Source organism: Haliotis rufescens, unplaced genomic scaffold (assembly GCF_023055435.1).
Source record: "Haliotis rufescens isolate VD_foot unplaced genomic scaffold, xgHalRufe1.0.p SCAF_12, whole genome shotgun sequence".
In the NCBI taxonomy this organism is placed as follows: Eukaryota; Metazoa; Mollusca; class Gastropoda; order Lepetellida; family Haliotidae; genus Haliotis; species Haliotis rufescens.
The window spans coordinates 36,092,607-36,113,134 of record NW_025963802.1 but is presented as its reverse complement, the minus strand read 5'-3'; the positions used below and the strand labels follow the sequence as shown (position 1 = coordinate 36,113,134).

The following is a 20,528-nucleotide window of genomic DNA, read 5'->3' as shown; positions in this document are numbered from 1 at the left end:
ACATGAATACCCCACTCAGATACACAGTATACTGACTCCGAGCCGACCAGTCCTTGTTTTATACCCTTAATGCCGAGCGACAAACAGTTAACAACAAGTACCATCTTTTAAAGTCGTTTGGTATCACGCGGCCGGGGATCGAACCCCCAACCTTCCGGGCGGACAGTCAACTACTGGACCACCTTGTCGGTCCTTACCTTATGTAATCAGCAGGTGATGACATCGTCGTGATGAATTACTCGGTGCAACAGTGAAGTAACTGTATGTGACCAGCAGGTGTGTACGTTTGTTGACGTTATTGCACATACGTGTGTATAGTCTGGAAGGTAATATAAGGTACCGACGTTTACTACAAAGGGTGCACGGGAATCACGCACGCACGATTACGGTGTTAGCGTTGGGCGTCTCAACGTGCGTGATTCCCGTGCACCCTTTCGAGTTGAGTTGATTGGTTCAACTGTGTCATATGGCCCTGTGACGCAGGGGTGGCATTATGCAGATGGCGGTTTCAATGAATGCTCGTTCCACCCGTGACGAACAGGTCTGGTTGTTGATGAAATATAGTGATAGCTAAATAGACAGATTTGTTATTCATGCACCGATTGTCTTTAAATGTAATATCCAGTTATGTGTGACTGTTTAATAACCTCATACCAACTTTGCCTCGGGTAGGTCCAATAGTTTTTCAGATATTGTAGTATACGTCGGTACCTTAAATTACCTGACCGCCTCCGTGGTCTAGTGGTAGAGCCCGGAGAGCGGAAGGTCCGGGGTTCGATCCCCGGCCGCGTCATACTAAAAGACGTTAAAAGATGGTACTTGTTGTTACCCTGTGTGGCGCTCGGCATTAAGGGCTAAAACAAGGACTGGTCGGCTCGGAGTCAGTATACTGTGTCTGAGTGGGGTGTTCATGTTAAACTGCGGCATGGTATCTCAGTGAGCTAGCACTATAAATCGGCATCAGTCCGGACTAGTACAAGCAGCACACTACTACTGCTACAACTACTACTACTACCACTACTACTACTACTACTACTACTACTACTACTACTACTATTACAACAACTACTACTACTACTACTACCACTACCACCACTACTACTACTACTGCTACAACTACTACCACCACTGCTACTACTACTACTACTACTACTACTACTACAACAACTACTGCTACTGCTGCTACTACTACTACTACTGCTACTAATAATACTATTTTGTTTGTTGTTTAAGACAATTTTGAACAGTATTTCAACGATACTAAAGTCTTGGATTTCAAACATCAACAAGATCCGAGTTAAGGGCTTATTTGTTTGTTTGTTTGTTTGCGGTCTGTAAATAATCGAGTCTGAACCAGATAATCCATTCATTGACATCATGAGCATCTATCTACGCAATTGGGATACGGTGACATGCATTAACCAAGTCAGCAAACCTGACCACCCGATCCCGTTAGTCGCCTCGAACGACAAGCATAGTCGCCTTTTACGGCAAGCATGGGTTGCTGAAGACCTATTCTACCCCGGATCTGCACGGGTTATTAATACTAATAAAGATAACAGTCCATTTATAACGCGCATTACTCCATGCCACACAAACACACACACGTACATGCACGTCGCTATATAAGTGCAATAATCTTGGACGCGACGTTAAACTCCATTTCACCTCACCTTAAATTACCTTCGAACTATACATACAGACTGGTTTATTCAGTAATACGGGCACGGCCTGAAGTTCAGCTGATTCTCAAACAACGTTTTATGATTGGAGAAGTTACACGTGTGTACGTTTGGTGATCTGTAGCTTGACATTGACAGGTGATGATTGTCGTATTTGCATGACTCACAGCCAAGGCATAACTGAAAAGTGTACATCACTTCCTGTAAACCTGCACGAGTTATGCCCCTTTATACTGTTCCGAAATTACTTCAAGAACCATACGGTATTCAGCTTGTTTGCCATCAACCTCATCAGATCCATGTACTACTGGGACACTCGTTAAATGAGAGATCGATGCCTGTCAGACAGTTTGATCAAGCAGATAAACAAAGCGGGGAAGTCGGAGCTAGGTACCAATTAAACGTACGCTACTACTACCACTACTACTACTACTACCACTACTACTACTGCTACAACTACTACTACTACCACAACTACTACTACTACTACTACTATTACAACTACTACTACTACTACTACCACTACCACCACTACTACTACTACTGCTACAACTACTACTACTACCACCACTACTACTACTACTACCACTACCACCACTGCTACTACTACTACCACTACTACTACTACTACTGCTACAACTACTACTACTACTTCCACAACTACTACTACTACTACAACTCCTACTCCTACTGCTGCTACTACTACTACTACTACTACTACTACCACTACCACTACCACTACTACTGCTTCTACTACTACTACATTCACGCGTAAAAAACACACCAGCTACGAAGGCAATGCGTTAAAGGCCAGTTTCACACAGTGCCGATTATGGCTCCCGTTTGAGATCAGACAGCGCTATGACACGAAAAGTGAACTAGTCGGATTACTATCCTCGATAGGGAATGTCCTATCATTGTCGTATGCGTTCGTAACAGAGTCCTACGGATCGGGAAAGGTCGAGAGATGTCGACCAAGCACTCCTGACAGTATGGTGCGTCCCGTTACATTCGGGAAACTCAGCCGACTTTGTCGAGTTGGATTACAAACGTGACTATGTCGTGACAGATTCTGCCGTATCGGATCAAAATCGTAACAATGTCCTATGTTGTCTGGACGGTGTCCTGTGGATCGGGACGCTGTCGTGATGAACGTGCATGAATTGTTCATTGCCGTTTCTTGTCGATTGAGTCCAGATCTTGCCGAATGCGAACCGTCTTTGTCGGTTCACTGCCCGGTCCCTGTCTGATCTCTGTCGGATCGCATACGGGAGAATCGGGACGCTGTCGGGACAGATTCGGTCGTTTTTTACCATGCGGAAGATACAAATCGGATCAGATTCGGATAAGGAACGGGAGAATCGGGACGAATTCGACTGGAAACGATTGAATCGGGACACTTCCTAAACAGTTTCTGATTGTTTGTGAGTAGTAAAAATCCTGAATACGTGACTGAGCCCTTAGACGAGTTCTGGACTCAAAGTTTCCAATTCAGAATTTAAGAATTCAGAAATCAGAAGTTGAAAGGGAAGACTATTCTATTCAGTGGCTGTGGCAAACGGGAAGGCTCGATGACCATAGTTGATTGACTATAAGGCGCTGTAGCCATTATGCGCACCCCTAAAGGCATGCTAGTTTACGAAGTTTGAAAGCAACAGCCTGTGTCATCGCCTCACCGATGGCTTGACACATATAGAAGCGCCAGTAAAATCCCACTGTAGTCCAAAGATTCAGGGAGAGAATGTTCACGTTACGGCGAGAGCACTCAGTCCTGGTACCTAAACGTCAAAATGGTTAGTTGAATCCGAGGCGGGGGAGGAAACACTTCCGCCCCTATCCCCCCTCCAAAACGTTATATGTGTTTACATGAAGCGTGTCCCTTCCATATATACTCATCAACAAAAGTTCCTGTGACACCAATATTTTAGTGTATTTTTCAAACAATTAAAGTTTGGTTTTCAATATTGTAGTACATGTATGGAATGAAGTCACAAATCGCAACTGCTACAGAAAAGCATGCATTCCATGCAAAAGTTGACTTTTATGCAAGCCCCATGCATTTCACTACCCAAAAACGGGTATTAAACATGTGCGTTAACGGGATTCCATATGCATTGTTTAGCATCGTGCTGACAACAACCACTCCGAAAAACAACAAAATTACGCAATTATTCAACATTACGAAATGCCACGCCTGTCCGAAAATGAGTTTCTGCGAGCCATTGGTATGCTTGAAGCAGGATCGAGTTAACGTGATGTTGCAAGACAATTTAACGTCCGCAGAAACACCATTTGGTGTCTATGGCAACGTTGGCAACAGACGAATGCAGTCAGAGACCATCCTCGGAGTGGCAGGCCACGCGTAACCAATAATCGACAAGACAACTGGATTCGAACAACACAACTACGAAATCGATCCCTGGCCTTCGACGAATATCTCCACAAACCGTACGTCGCCGCCTCAGATGTGCAGGGATTGTCACCAGAAGACCCGCCAGACATCACATTTTGACAGGAAACCACCGCCAAGCACATCTACAGTGGTGCAGACAGCGTATACGCTGGACGGCCATGCAGTGGGGACAAGTTCTATTCACTGACGAGCTTGTTTTCACCTCAGCCACAGCAATGGACGGATTCGAGTGTACCGACGTCGAGGTGAACGTTACGTCAATCATTGTGTCATGGAAGAAGCGGGGGCGACAGCGTTAGGGTTGGATTACAGCAAGACAGGGGACCTGTTTGATAGTGGTAGAGGGAAATCTCAATGGACAGCGCTACCGCGACGAGATCATCGGCCCTGTTGTTCTACCGTTTTTGCGTCGTCATGGCCCAGGCATTACCTTTCAACATGACACTGCCCGGCCTATATTGCTCGACTTGTTCAGGATTCCCTTCAACAAAACAACGTGAATGTCATCCCCTGGCCGGCTCGCTCCCCTGATCTATTACCAATCGAGCACATGTGGGGTGAGATGGATCGGCGCCTTCGACGTCAACCACGTGTTCCACAGACACTCAAGGAACTTCGAAACATGATCCAGCAGATATGGACAGATATCCCACAGGACTTTGTGCGACGCCTGGTCCATTCCATGAGACAAAGATGTGTTGCTTGCATCGCAACCAGAGGTGGACACACACGCTATTGATTTGTAAATTGACATTTAGGCATGTTTTTTATGAAAACACGCATTTTCTGAAGTCAGTATGGCAAATTAAACCATTTGAACACTTACAGGAGTCTTTTATCTGTTGCAAACCGAAATTGTTTCAGATTTGGTAAAAAACATAACTTTGCATTAAATCTTATTCAATGTCACAGGAACTTTTATTGTTCAGTATATATTCAACAAAATTCTAACAAAAGCACATCTGAGAAAGCAATACATTCACGAACGTAAAAGTAAAAGCTGGCATTTCATTGGTATGTTCCGCGTCATTCGCATCGTATGGATAACATCCAGGGGCAAAAGTTAGTAAATACACTGTATGTGGAATCAGATTCCTTGTCTACTGCAACAGCAGGAAGTGTGAGGACAAATGATGTGCGTGATGAAGATGGGTGAGTAAAATTGGTCTGACGCCGCTTTCTGAGCAGCATTACCGTTATCCTACTGCATGCTGGCTTGTATCGATTCAGAAACGTCCAAGACACGCAGGTCACGTGACGCAGGGTTTTTTTTGGTGATGGCCGCAGCAAGGCTGACACACTCACGATCATAGTGAGGGGGGATCTGGATCTGAACCCATGCTTAGCGGATCCTTAAAGGGAAGCAACTCTGCACATGATGTAAATGATGTACGGTCTCTCGCCTATCTCACCAACCCTTAGTAAAACACACACGCTGTCAATCACACACATAATAACGACACAAATATAATCATACATGATTTAGGAGCACTCAGTAGCATGGTAACATGCGTTGTCAGATCAATAGGGTTAACAGGAAAACGATTGGAAAATATTGCGTTATATGCACACGTCAAGTAATATCGTCAAAATGATGAAGAGTTTTACACAAATGTGTACAATTATCTATTCTGCACCACAATGTGAAATACCGGAAACGGAAATGATTAATGAACGAAAGCTCTTCACGTCAAAATCTCGCCGACACGAGAGCTATAGCGTATGAAGTACAATCTCAGTAACTGACAATTGGCAAACAATGGTAACTTCGGTATTATACATGTTTCACATAAAGTGTTTTCAGTTTTGGTTTCAGATGTCGGACTGTTGGGTAATAAATATGTCCTGTGTAAATACACATCCTTCTAAGACATCCACATGGCAACACTGGACCTTTCCGTGCAACCGCCTCGTACCGGGATCGCGCGACTGATTACGAATAGCATTTTCCGGACACAATTGATCACTGACAAGTAAAAGTAGAAAGTGACGGAGTTGCGATGTTGATCCGAAAGATACTTGATGCACACAATTTGTCCTTCTATCAATACGATTCATACAAGTACAGTAAAATACGGTTATAACGAACTCAAAGGGACTACTTATTTTAGTTCGTTTTAACCGTAGTTCATTATACGCATATATACAGCATAACTACAGGAAATAGTCAGGACCAAAAAAGTAGTTCGTTATATCCGTCAGTTCGTTATAAGCGTGTTCGTTATAACCGCAGTTTACTGTATACTGCAACGCAGCGGATGTAGCGAGGATCCCGGCTAGTCTGACCTTGTGACATGAAGTGAGTGAGTTAGTTCAGTCTTTCAATTCTATCACAGCGTGTTAGCTTGATAGTAAGTCCATCAGGGAACAGACGTTTAGCGCTTTGGTGATAGCCACGAACACAGGTGTGGTGTGGACAAACCTAGAAACATCATTCGGGTGAAATCTGGGGTTCAAACCCACGTCATAGATCATGGTGCGTCAAAGGGACGCACCTTCTGTAGAGCGAATTGTGACGTCATAGACTACTACGCCACCCGTGTCACTCTTTATGACGAGCTTGACGGTTGCAGCACATCACTTAAACTCTCATAGCTTCATCACTTTCAGGAATAGTCTCAGTCCGCCCGATATGCTTACCCTTTTTGCCTGAGATTTTTAAAGGTCCATTCGTATAATTTTCACCGCCAATTTGCCTTTTACGCCAAGTGGAGTCTGTTCCGTTGGATAATTGAGACTGGTTATTCTCTGGCGTTGACGTTATATATCATTATTATAACACATCACTTAAATTCAAACAGTTTGATCTGTTTCATGGGTCTCATTGTTTCAACACGTCACTTAAACCCAGTTTCATCTGATGCATACTGGGGACCCGTGAAGATCCGGGTTAGAATAGGTCATCAACAGCCCATGCTTGCCTTAAAAGGCGACTATGCTTGTCGTAAGAGGTGACTAATGGGATCGGGTGGTCAGGCTCGCTGACTTGGTTGATGCATGCCATCGTATTCCAGTTGCGTAGATCGATGCGCATGGTGGCAATCACTGTCTGGTCCAAACTCGATTATTAATAGAGCGCCGTCATAAAGCTGTAATATTGCTGAGTGCGGCGTTAAAGAACAAACAAACAGCATACTGGGCCTCGTTGCTGCAACATATCACTTAAACTCGTACAGTTTGACCTCCTTGTAATGAGTAGCGACATAAAGCACACCCGTGCCGTCGCAGCAGACGCGGTAGGGGAAGACCATGCCGTTGGGGCGGGTCAGAATGTTCCTCATGAACTTCCCCTCTTGGTTGATGTGGATGACGCGATGTTGTCGCGAGTCGGCCACCAAGATGTCACCGGCTGGCGTCACGGTCATCCCACACGGGTTTTCAAGTTTCCTCTCGTGAATATATCTGAACAACAACTGGCCTCGCTCGGATACACACACAATGGAGCCGTTGTGTTTATCATAAACAAGAACCTTATTCGGGAAGATGGTCTGAACGGTGAGAGGATGGTTGAACAAAGTCTGACCCTCGTCGTAGGTGGCGATGGATTTGAGAATGTTCCCGCTGTAGTCAATGATGTCGACACAAGGCCGGCCATCAAGGGGCGCACTCACAGCCATCTTCTGGAAGCCCAAAGTCGCGATGTCATAGTAACGTCTCTGAGTAGGAATGATACTGTGAGGGTGAAGGTCAGGGATGACGCTGATGACCCGGATGAGGCGTGATTTGGGTACAGTGAGGGCAACCCTGTTGTCAATGTTTGTAATCCCCGTAGTGTCTTTGTCAACAGACAGGTAACTGGTACGTATTTCCCCGTCTTCTGTATAGAAACATTTGATCCTGCAGTTGGGACGGTCTATTGCCACAATGACCTTCTTGTTATTGTCCGTGACGACGGTGAAATCGTATACCCATGGTTCATGGGTGTCCACAGGGAGGCTGAAGCTGATGGTGGTTCTGTAAACGGGGTCTTTACCTGCCACCGCCGTTGCTGTCGTGGGGCTTAAGGGGGGGCGGCCGTTCATGGATACGAAGACTGGAGATTTCGGAGACGCGGCGTTGCCTTTCGGAGTTGTGTTTTCTGAACATATGAAATACTAAGTCAAAGATGGGTTCCTATGTACAAAAAAACACAAATGCGGCGTTATATTCACTGACGTACACTCTACCGATATTTCTTGACTGGAATTGTTGTATTTTGAGGGGCGGTCGGGTAGCCTAGTGGTTAAAGCGTTCGCTCGTCACGCCGAAGACCCGGGTTCGAATCCCGACATGGGTACAATGTGTGAAGCCCATTTCTGGTGTCCCCTGCCGTGATGTTGCTGGAATATTGCTAAAAGCGGCGTAAAACATACTAACTCACACTCACTCATTGTATTCTGAACTTTGTTTCTTAAAATGTACTACATAGAACTATTGCCTTACTGCAACACATTATTGGAACTTCTAGATTGATATTCAAAGTCAGTTATACATTCAGGAAGATTGGAAGCTTCCATTCCATCCCAGTTGTGTTACCTTTGACCTTCATGCAGAGCCACACGTGACTATTCCTGGCACCATGTAGCATCACCTCGGGAATGTCCTCTGCAACGATATGCTCGAACTCAGCAAGCATCCCGCCGATATTCGCCTGCAGCTGCAGGAAATCAGCGCTGCTCACCACCCGGTAGCATACCTGGTTGTGTCTAAAGCAACAGAAATGGTAGTCTGTATCTATTTCACTAAGGATTTAACACAGATTTTGTTCGGTTTTTTTTTTGTAGTTATTTCAAAGTCATCAAGATTTAATCTATATAACGACGACCTGTAACATACTGAGTCTACGACAGGCAATTCAGGGATTGGAATTAGGAGCCAAGTACCACGAGGTAGTCACAGAGCATGACACACACTCCATCAAATTTAGGAATGGCTTGCTGGGGGCCTGTTGTAATCCGGGTATAAATAAATAAATAAATAAATAAATAAATAAATAAATAAATAAATAAATAAATAAATAAATAAATAAATAAATAAATAAATAAATAAATAAATAAATAAATAAATAAATAAATAAATAAATAAATAAATAAATAAATAAATAAATAAATAAATAAATAAATAAATAAATAAATAAATAAATAAATAAATAAATAAATAAATAAATAAATAAATAAATAAATAAATAAATAAATAAATAAATAAATAAATAAATAAATAAATAAATAAATAAATAAATAAATAAATAAATAAATAAATAAATAAATAAATAAATAAATAAATAAATAAATAAATAAATAAAAAAAGGTTTGACACAAGTCTGTGGAGTCATAAAACTGTCGGTACTCACCTTGCAGATTCGCATACAGCCTTTGACCCTGACACCAGCAGGGTGTTCCCGCTTTGTTGAAGCCTGCTCGCGACTTCCATGAGGAGAGTGCTGGAACCCGTATGTGTGGATGCCCACACCACTACCATTCCAGAGGTGTCGATATTCTCCGTCAGCAGCACAAACTGATCCTTTGTAAGTAACCACAGACCCCCCTCCTCTTCGTCCTCAAAGTCTGCCTCATCCACAGCTTCCGGTGCGGGGGACTTGATCACCTGTAATGCCTTGGATACCGCTACTGAAGCCGCTAGGGCTTTTACAATGTCCCTAAATTTCTCTTCGTTCATGCTTAACGAGTCGGGGATACAGAAAGAGGATGAATGGGACCGAATTCTCTCAATGGCAGTCTGAAAGGAGGCCTCAGACGCGAGGTCACTCTCCTGAAGAACACCATACAGGGCACTGAAGTGTTCGTCGGTAAAGTTACGGACCTGAGACACGAAGCCCTTGGTAATCTGGAGGTTATAGTCAACGAGCTCGGGTGCTTCCGAATTTTTCCCGACGAGCGTCATGACAACGACAGGCGCGCTTTGTGACACGATACACACGTCACAGACGACTTGCTGGGGCACCTTTTGTATGGGGATATTGATGGTGACAGAGAGGGAGTTAGCAAGATACACCAAACTCTGTTCATCTGAGGTGTATTTCTCTTCTATCCGGGAGCACAGGCTCTTCACCAGTGTAGAGGGATTCTTGCCCATATTCCGGGGGTAAAAGCTCACACCGCCTGCAACGTTCATGGAAGTAGATGTCATTAGCACTTTTACAGGTGGGTTACGCCAAAAAATGATTCATTCTTTTTACCCACGTGGTGATTATGACTGGCAAAAGTGAAAAGAAATATCAGATTTACAACTTTATACTTGAGAATCAAACCAGAGCAGAGAGATAACGTCTCTACTTTTGCAGTTGCCAAGGTGACATAAAAAAATATAAAAATTTTACTGAAGACATCGTATAATATTATGTGTGAGTGAGTAAGAGATTGGATGAGTAAGTGAGTGTGTGATCGAGTGAGTGAGTGGGTGAGTGAGATTGAGTGAGTAAGTGAGAGATTGAGTGAGTGAGTGTTTGTTTGTTTGGTGTTTTACGCCGCACTCAGCAATATTCGAGCTATATGACGGCGGTCTGTAAATAATCGAGTCTAGACCAGACAATCCAGTGATTGATATCATGAGCATCGATCTACGCAATTGGGACCGATGACACGCATCAACCAAGTCAGCGAGCCTGACCACCCGATCCCGTTAGTCGCCTTTTACGACAAGCATAGTCGCCTTTCACGGCAAGCGTGGGTTGAGTGAGTGAGTGAGTGAGTGAGTGACCTTTGGGCGTTAAGTGACTGGCAATGTCGTCGAGGGAGTTTCCAATCTGGTGCAGCTTCGGCAGAAACGGGTCGTTGCTGGGAAGCTCGAAAGCGCGACAATTCCCCTCCTGTACCCGGGCTGAAATGAAAGGGGTGGAGTGTAAGGACATTTATCTCAACAACTGTACCCCAATACCACCCTTAACTACAAAGCGAAACACAATAACGTTTCGTGAAGTGTCATTTTTTCAAATGTCTCCAACCGTGAAGATCCGGGTTAGAATTTGTCTTCAGCAACCCATGCTTGTCGTAAGGGGCGACTGACGGGATCGGGTGGTCAGGCTCCCTGACGTAGTTGATGCATTTCATCGTATCCCAATTTCGTAGATCGATGCTCATGATGTCAGTCACTGGATTGTGTTGTCCAGACTCAATCATTAACAGACCGCCGTCATATATCTGGAATATTGCCGAGTGCGGCGTTAAACAACAATCAAACAAACAAACAAATCCTTTTGTCTTCATATCTATGTCACTATCTGGTGGGCGTTCGCTCGTCACGCCGAAGACCCGGGTTCGATTCCCGACATGGGTACAATGTGTGAAGCCCATTTCTGGTGTCCCCCGCCGTGATATTGCTGGAATATTGCTAAAAGCGGCGTAAAACCATACTCGCTCACTCACTATCTGGTGGAGGCTATCTGGTGGAGGCATGCTAGTCTACACAGTCAACACATCTCCAATATATCAGTACCAACGGCAGTACCTATATTAATATCAGTACGGCATACCTATATTAATAACGGCAGGTCCCATTTTAAAATTATCATCAAATCAAATTCTTCTCAAATGGATAGACACTGCTGTTAATATCTGTCTCCAACATACGTCTGTCTGTTATAAACACTGTTTGGAAAAGCGTAATCATATTATTAAAACTTCCGTATTAAGTCTGAAATAACAGTTCCTACGCCCTGGGAAACCACGAAAACGTGTGACATACGGGAAAACACGGAAAAAGAAAACACCACAGAAGATCAGAGTAATGACGTCACCATTTATATCAGATTTACAAATCTTACTTTTGTAAGATATTGGTGCATAGGTAAGCCGTCAGACGTGTTTGGTCACAGTGTCAAGTGAGTGGCCACGCCTAATGTACCTTTATGTACACAGCAGTCGCTTGTGTAAACCAAATACGGAGATAGCTTCTGTATCGATTCAGCGGCCATCGGGCGACAGTTTGGTCATTCAGAAGACCTCGGGCGATGTTAAGATCTCTAAATAGTTACTCGGACTCACTCCGTGGATTCTCTTGTGATATTACCAGGTCAACTACTTCCGTGTTATTCAGTGCAGGACTGTCAACGTACTTACGGACCAATTTTATCTGCTGATTGATCTCACAAACGGACTTTTCAAATTCAAAGTTTTCCTTATAACGACACTTGAGATAACACGTGACTACCTGATCTCCGTGACCTTCCACCGCAGAGTACAAAATGCAGAGACGTTACAACGTCACCAGCGTGTTTCAGTCCAGCACGACATCGCGGGAACGAGACAACACGTCCATAGTGACAAAGACGGATAATGGAAATTACACCTCAACGCGATTAAACTTGTGACCTTTCCAGCAAGAATATGAATGAATTCGGATTCAAACGTTATCCACTCTAGTCAGGGACGTGTCCTTTGGTATCATCTGAATTCTATCCCTGTACTCATACTTTAACACATGAAGACTCGAGGCCCCGTAGTGATTCCAGGATAGACGAGGTCCCAGTAAAGGACCGGACATTTGATGTTCTTGGGGGGGGGGGGGGGGGGATATTGTATTCAGCTACAGCTGCAAAACCCAATTTTTTTTCTTCTGAAAAACACATTGCAGCAATATAATTTTGGTAGCAGACAAAAAAGATTCTGCAATAATGTGAACCATAATTATTAAAAAATTTTATATAATATCACAGGTCACCTGTAGAGTATCAAATGGTCGGCCCCTAAACTATGCTGGTAGTAAGAGGCGACTAAATGGATCGGGTGGTCTGGCTCGGTCACTTGGTGGATCGTGTGTCATCGGACGACTGCGTATATCAACTACTAGTTTGTCTGGCCCTGACAGACTTACTGACATGACTCCTAAGCCTTAAGGTCCCCATTTCTTTACGCTTGGCAAGGGAGGGGCCACTAAGTGGAATATTTACAACCAGTGAGAAACACGGACATTCAAGTTTAGATCTCGCTTTGTATGTCTGGAGTTAAGCACCACTTCCATATGATGAAAACACTCCCATCGCTTTGTGATGGTACAGACGCTGACCAGACCAGACGGAGCTGGCGCCCTGGTATTGCAGACAGATAGGTGTTGCTTACATACACAGTAAACTACGGTTATAACGAACTCAAAGGGACCACTAATTTTAGTTCGTTATAACCGTAGTTCGTTATAAGCATATATACAGCATAACTACAGAAAATAGTCGGGACCAAAAAGTAAGTTCGTTATATCCGTCAGTTCGTTATAAGCGAGTTCGTTATAAACGTAGTTTACTGTACGTCAGTCAGGGAACGGGCCGGGCTTCATCAGGACATCGTCCTGCTGTAGACCTTTGTTTTTTTGTTTGTTTGTTGTTTACCGCCTCACTATATTCCAGCTATATGACGGCGGTCTGTAATTAATCGAGACTGGATCATGACAATCCAGTGATGGACATCATGAGCATCGATCCAAGCAACTGGGATACGATGGCATGACTCAACGTAGTCAACCAGCCTGACCTCCCGATCCCGTTAGTCGCCTCTGACAACAAGCATGGGTTGCTGGGGATCAATTCTAACAACGACGCTACAAACTGTCGCAAAAATATGCCAGAAGTGGAGTTTGTGACATAATTTCAAAAACGGAGCTTGGGTGGCGAATGAATCCAGGATATTTCTCATTAAAGAATGGAGAATCGAGGATGGATTCCACTAGGAACGGAGGTTTCGCCGTAAAGTGATCAAACGTAAAACAACGCAAGTTATGACGACGTTGAACGACCGCCGACGTTAACGACGTTGTGGAATCAGGTCCCGTGGTCATCCATTTTGTGAATACCCTGCAGCCGGCGTTAAGACCACGTATACCTTTTCACCGCTAGACTTACCCGTCATGTCGACGATGAATCCAGCGTCCACGACGTCGTCCCCAGCGTCCTGCGTCACTGGAACAAACATGTAACCATGGTAACAACCACCAAGAACATAATTGTAACAGTCGTAAAAACTTTGGTTATACACTCGCAAAAGAACGCATGGTAACAATCGTCAATAAAGTAATGTTAAACTCATCACTTAAACCACTGTTAAAATCAAAACGGTCAATCAAAATATGATTGGTTGTTGTTGGTTTGTTGTTTAACGCCGCACTCAGCAATATTCCAGCTATATGACGGCGGTCTGTAAATAATCGAGTCTGGACCAGACAATCCAGTGATTAATATCATGACCATCGATCCACGCAACTGGGATCGATGACATGCATCAACCAAGTCAGCGAGCCTGACCACCCGATCCCGTCTGTCGCCTTTTACGACAAGCATAGTCACCTTTTATGGCAAGCATAGTCACCTTTTACGACAAGCATAGTCACCTTTTACGACAAGCATAGTCACCTTTTACGGCAAAATAATAAGTTAAACATTATCACAATGACAACTGTGAGTAAAATCTTATAGTAATATTCAAGAAACACCGCGTGTTCACATTTAACGACATAATATCAGCCACGCAGCGGCTATAGTGAAACAACTATACTACTCAAAATAAGTTAAGGATCACCCGATTCTTTCACATTACAATAATAAATCTGTCATGGCATGACATATTAAATATAGTAACATGAAAGAATCGGGAGGTCCTTAACTTCTTTTGAGTAGTATATATTTTACGATCATTTTACTCTTTCCGTGAGTCTTTTTCAGTTGACAACGTAGATAAATAAGTAGAAATGGTCCTACCATGGAGCTTTCGGCGTGTTTGTCAGTGGAGCCAATGTGACGCTTACCTACACGAGACACGACACTAAAGACTTGCCTGAATTACCGCCACGTGATTGTAACCCTAGCCCCAGCGGGAGTGTTCGCAAGGAGGAAGCAGTGTTCATGCTATGATCACGTCACCGGGGGATATGTTTAACGAGGAAAACATGTTCGAAAAGCGAGTGGGCCGGGTGTTGGTTTAAAGCCGCATTGAACGGTATTTCAGTTTTAACACGGCGTGTCCTCTTGATGTGTGAGGAAAGTCTTAAGTAGAACGCTACGAATACTTAAACATGATGCACCGACATGATGCAGATCTCAGTCGTTTCACAACTTCGGTGAAACCCACGAGCACGGGTATGGTGCTGACAAACCTAGAAACATGTTCGAGGCGAACCGGGATTCCAACCCACAAGCATAGGTTTCTGGCGTGCCCAAGGGACGCAACTCCGCACAGCGATCGCTGGGCCTTAGGCGACTGGGCCACCCGTGCCCCCTGTGCCTGTAAAGAATACGTTGACTTCTGATTTATGTTGGAAAGCGTGAGTTGATTTAACGGCACCGTGAACAATGTTTCAGGAACATCACGGAGAAAAGCCACAAAGTAACATTTGTCTGTGAAACCTACCAGGATGCGCACGCATAATCGGCACGAATTTTGGACTCGAACCCACGACCAGCTAATCCTGACACGATTAAGGGACGCAACTCTGACAAGCGCCTTAGAACACTGATCATGAGTAACACGGTAATAGAAATAAGTACAGTGTAACCTCGTTACAACGGACAGTAGCGTTCCAAGTTAAATAGTCCCGACCAACAGGTTTTTGTTATTAATGAATGAAGGTTATGGATGCTGTAACTTTGTATAAATGAACGCATCCCAAGATTCAGTTGTCCGGATTGTTAGTTGTCCGGATTAACAGGGTCGGACTGACGAGGTTTCACTGTATGCGGACGGTACTTACCTGGACCACATCCTTCCATCTTCTACTTCTTTTCTTTGAAAATGTCTGTGAGTTTTCTGATCATCCTGAACCACCTCTTCCCGTCCACAGGGACAATTCCGTTCTTATCCAGCAGAAACGACTTGGGACCCGAGTTCTCGTAAAACACGATCCCAGTAGTCTGCTTGACGGAGACTTCGACGACGTAGACGTCGACGTCGGTGTTTGCTCTGTTGTTCCGAGTGTACTCACTGGCGTTGTGGAAAACAATCTCCACGAAATTGTTTGGGATTTGAATCTTTTCTCCGTCGTAATTACAGATAAGAAGATTCTGATTCACAACGTCGACAATCCTGTCTTTCAGAGGACCATGGACATTCACTGGCAGAGGAACGCCGTGGACTTGCACGATCTTCGTAAAATAGTCTCCATGTTTGGATCCCAATTCCTTTTCTTCGATTCCAAGAAAAAATGATCCCCCCGATTCCACCTTGGTAAAGGCACTGATGTACTCACGGAGCCTCAGGTCCCTCCAGATGTAATCACACAACGAACTAACGTTCTTCAGAAGTTCCTCGCGTTTTTTGGTTTCCACCAAGAATGCTTTGAGTTGTACGTTCCTGCTCTCGTTGAGCTGAGCGAGGTTTTGGAGATTACCTCGGATCTGAGGGTCTCTGTCCGAGAACTTCCTTCTTTGGGCTAGAAGGGAGAGGATGTTTGTAGTTGAAGGATTCTCGATCGCACTGTCCAAAGGAATCTTTGTCTTGAAGTCGGTGGTGGATATACTTGAGGATGATTTTACCGTCAGACACACGAAACTGTTCGCTGCAGCGAATTCCAGTTCATCGGACAACCACACACGACTGTAGGTATCAACAAACTGTTTCCCGTCTTCGATCAGCTTATTTAACTTCTCATCCACAAATTCGTCAAAGTATCCCAGAAACCTGTCTCCTCTATCAAGTCCTGTGATGTGCACGAGCAGGATGCCTCCCTTTGAGTTCCTCAGTGCAGTCACCTTCTTGACAAGTTCCTCCAACTTGTTCACCCTCTCTCTTTTCCTCTCCTCTTTCACCTGGTTGAATATAAAGGTCAAGGGAATGAAGGGGGACAATCTACATGAGCCGTGTTTCACGCCACAGTGAGCAGTGCGCCGGCTATATCACGGCAGGTGTAGCCAATCGAGTCTGAATCCGACATACTGGCATTAGATTGATGTTATATTGCGATGAAACACTTACTACAAACACCAAGCAAATCAATGGACAGTTCAGTCGAAAGATTTTGTCAAAGTTAGTTAATAAATATAAACGAGATCCCGCGAGAGCTTGACTTTAATCAAGATGGCGACGCACATCGATTGATAGCGTTCAATCATATGTTATTTGTTTGCTGGTAAGTAATTTTCCGTGTGCTTGTATATGTGACGTAAGTGAGGTAGGTTGCTTGTGGGAAGGCCGTTAGACGTTAGTCTTGATCGGGGTGCTCAGCATGGAAGCTGAGCGTAGCCGAATACTGACATGGCATGACATAAAACACAGTTGTGTCATCACTGTATCATTCCGATCTAACACTATGGTTAAAGCGTTCGCTCGTCACGCCGAAGACCCGGGTTCGATTCCCGACATGGGTACAATGTGCTAAGCCCATTTCTGGTGTCCCCCGTCGTGATATTGCTGGAATATTGCTAAAAGCGGCGTAAAACCATACTCACTCACTCACTATAGGTATATAAGTATAAAACCTTTTTCTTGTATGGTTTGTTGTTGAGGACGGTGACTGCAATGTCCATACACAGGAAGGACGACTCCTGACTCCTGTCCTTCACCTTGCCCAACACTTCCTCACACTGATCACAGGAACCTGCAAACACAAAGGTCACAGAGGTCAGCGGCTAGTTAAAGGGAGACTCTGCTCCGTGTCCAGTTAAGATATTTGGGTATTTTCCCTGTGTAATAAGCTGTCACACTTGCTGGAACTGGCAATTGTCCGAAGCCATTTAAAGAGGTAACAGCCATGAACTGGTCTGACACGACGTTTAGCTGACCCCTTCCAGGTCAGAGGTCATGTATGTAGTCTCTTCCCTGACATTCTTCTGTTGAGAGAAATACTCAGTAACCAATCGAAACACCACAGTTCCCGAATAACGATTGCGTTTGTGAGCTTTCAAAGGTTCCATTCGTGACAACAAGCAAAGACTAGGACTCAACCACTTCTATCTAGATTGTATGTATTTCAAGACGCCGAATGCGTACACGAAAACCCCACACTTTAACTACATAAAGTATCAGTTAACTAGAAAAAAAACCAAGACATGCATTGTAATGAAAGCGTAACGAAGCGGCCACCGGGCATCAAATTACATCCGTCGCATGCCTTTTGTGCAAGCAAGTTAATGTAGGACGTACGCCAGGTCTTGTTGCAGACGCGTTTTTGCATCCCTTTCATAACTCTGGTTCGAGGACAGCACAAACTGCTATCTCTCCAAACATGCAGTATAGAGCAGCAGATCACTAGTGTACGAAAATATCACATGTGAGATTTTGTCGGACCGTTTGCCTCGTCCTTCTGCACAGATAATCACCAATAGTAAACAACAATCTTCCTGTAACGCTGTAGGGATCGTCCATTATATTTCTGGGGGGAGGGGCCGGACCAGGTTATTCAGAGTCACAAAACAAATTAAATCCCTGAGGAAGAATTCTTAATTTTCACGTTTTTGGGAACAAATTATTTTTCTAAAACAATGTGTTATTAATAAAACAATGGGATGTTAATAAACAATGTGTTATCAATAAAACAATGACATGTTAGTAGACAATGTCTTATTAATAAAACAATGGGATGTTAAAAAACAATGTGTTATTAATAAAACAACAGGATGTTAAAAAACAATGTGTTATTAATAAAACAATGGGATGTTAATAAACAATGTGTTATTAATAAAACATTTGTTCTACTCCTGCTTTCCCAGAAAAATACGCGTGGCCGAATAATAACCTGTCTCCCACAGACATCTCCGCTCCATTGTGTCATTCTACGTAGGATCTCGCATTAACATTGCTTTCTTAAAGTTTCACCGGTGTGGCGGGATACGCTCATCTTTGCGCGAACACCTGTTATAATCACTATTTGATAGTGATTCATAAACACATGATCATGATACAGTCGGAATGGTACAATCACCTCTGCTTTATGCAGATATTTCTATTGGATATGGAAAGGGGTTTGTCGTTTTATTTATGAAACAATGAGATGTCACTGGAATGCCACGTGACCAGGGGTGTTTTCGCTGTTTGGCGGACATATGCGCCTTCAGCAGCACGGAGTAGATGGTTGTTACAATTGCAATCCCTATGTTAGAGGATGTGAAACAAAGACATCTTTGTTTCTATTTATTTCCAGCTAGTTTGGTTAACCGTGACACGGATACCAGCCACGTGGACAAACCGTGATGCATACCTCGTGTACTCAGGCGGTATTTGATTATGAGACCCCCAGTGAAGATCCGGGTTAGAATCATCTTCCCGAGGCAAGTGAGTTAACTGACTATAAAAGTCCAGTTTCCACCCTTGCCGAACTAGGCTGGTATTATGGAGTTACATTTTGGCTGGACTAACGAGTCTATGCATAGTCCAATCAAAATCGCGCACTGAAATCGAAATCCGGTTCGTAAACGGCACGACAAACTCTAACAGCATGAATTGGCAAATTTACATATCTGTCGTATTTATGTGACAGATATATCTTATGCGGGTTACTAACTGTAAATAGATAGTTGAGACTTAACAGCGACAGGCTCAAAGCCGTTCTGGTATGACTGTATTAACATCTTGTAGCGTCAACCCCCTGACTGTGTATGTATAAACCCCCCTACCCACCCCCACCCCCCAAGACGTCATCTCCCCCACCCCAGCTTTGTCTATATGGCCTCTATTTAACAACCAGGCGTTTGTCGGATCGTAACCTGGTGATATAGATAAGTACACCCCAGCGAAAACGGGGACGTCGGTAGTGATACCGTTCCTGCTGCAATCTCATTTAAATCAGACCTCAGTTCTCGCTACCGGTAAACAAAGATCTGTGGACATCCCATTACGGGTCACGTCAGAACGACCTTCCATCCGACCAGTCAGTGAATCGCTTACCAGATTATGAAAGTGACAGTCGGAATGTGATTTCTAATCATGCAACCTCGAAAACTTTAACTCCGAACGATAGTGACGGGTTTAACGACTGAACCCATACAATCTAGACCATCTATTAGCCATACCAGAATGTCCTTTTGTTCAGGTTTCAAATTTGTAATCGAGAATTTGTCAAAATATGTTTCGAAGCGTAGTCGCCAATTTGAAATTAGTGCCGTAAAGCACGAGAAAGCTGCCTTCTGATTGGTCATTCCATTGTTCGGTCAAAGTTAATGGGATGTCCTCAGATCTTTGTTTAGCGGTAGCGAGAACTAAGATCTGATTTTAATGAGATTGTTCCTGCTTCAACATACACCATGGAGGTGAGTAAGAATATAAACACGCCTTGTTTTTTTTAAAACAGTATTTGATGAATGGTCTTGATAATTTAAAATGTGCCACACCCAAGATGTTGTAAAATACACCCGACACACGTGTTTCCGTTCACACCCTGCATACGCTTGTAGAGCATCGGGTACCTTCACTGAAATTTGCCGAAACAGAGTATATTTTATGTGCGCTTTTTGTAGCTCAAAGACAAATACGTCATCACTAGTCTTATCCAGACTCTAACAAATGTTATACTTGGGATAACACTTG

The 20,528-nt window shown here is 43.8% G+C and overlaps 1 protein-coding gene across 2 annotated transcripts; it reads right to left on the bottom strand.

Moving 5' to 3' along the window:
* Positions 1-7,103: 7,103 nt before the first annotated feature.
* On the bottom strand, positions 7,104-17,992 carry LOC124136590. 2 transcript variants are annotated; one of them, XM_046502555.2, is made up of 7 exons: positions 17,486-17,992; positions 15,763-16,816; positions 13,922-13,978; positions 10,792-10,911; positions 9,425-10,193; positions 8,611-8,780; positions 7,104-8,173 (listed from the first exon to the last, which is right to left on the bottom strand). In XM_046502555.2, the coding sequence occupies exons 2-7, from the start codon at positions 15,779-15,781 to the stop codon at positions 7,254-7,256; spliced, it is 2,055 nt and encodes a 684-aa protein (XP_046358511.2). In that variant the 5' UTR covers positions 15,782-16,816; positions 17,486-17,992; the 3' UTR covers positions 7,104-7,253. The 2 variants fall into 2 exon arrangements, with proteins under 2 accessions (XP_046358511.2, XP_046358512.2); XM_046502556.2 differs by lacking the exons at positions 15,763-16,816; positions 17,486-17,992 and adding an exon at positions 14,774-14,897.
* Positions 17,993-20,528: the final 2,536 nt, after the last annotated feature.

Excerpts from the sequence above, each read along its gene's own strand:
- LOC124136590 (XM_046502555.2), bottom strand. Across the intron at positions 10,912-13,921 it reads ATTCATCGTCGACATGACGG|CCCGGGTACAGGAGGGGAAT; the intron begins GTAAGTCTAGCG and ends CTTTCATTTCAG. Across the intron at positions 8,174-8,610 it reads GCTCTGCATGAAGGTCAAAG|AAAACACAACTCCGAAAGGC; the intron begins GTAACACAACTG and ends TCATATGTTCAG.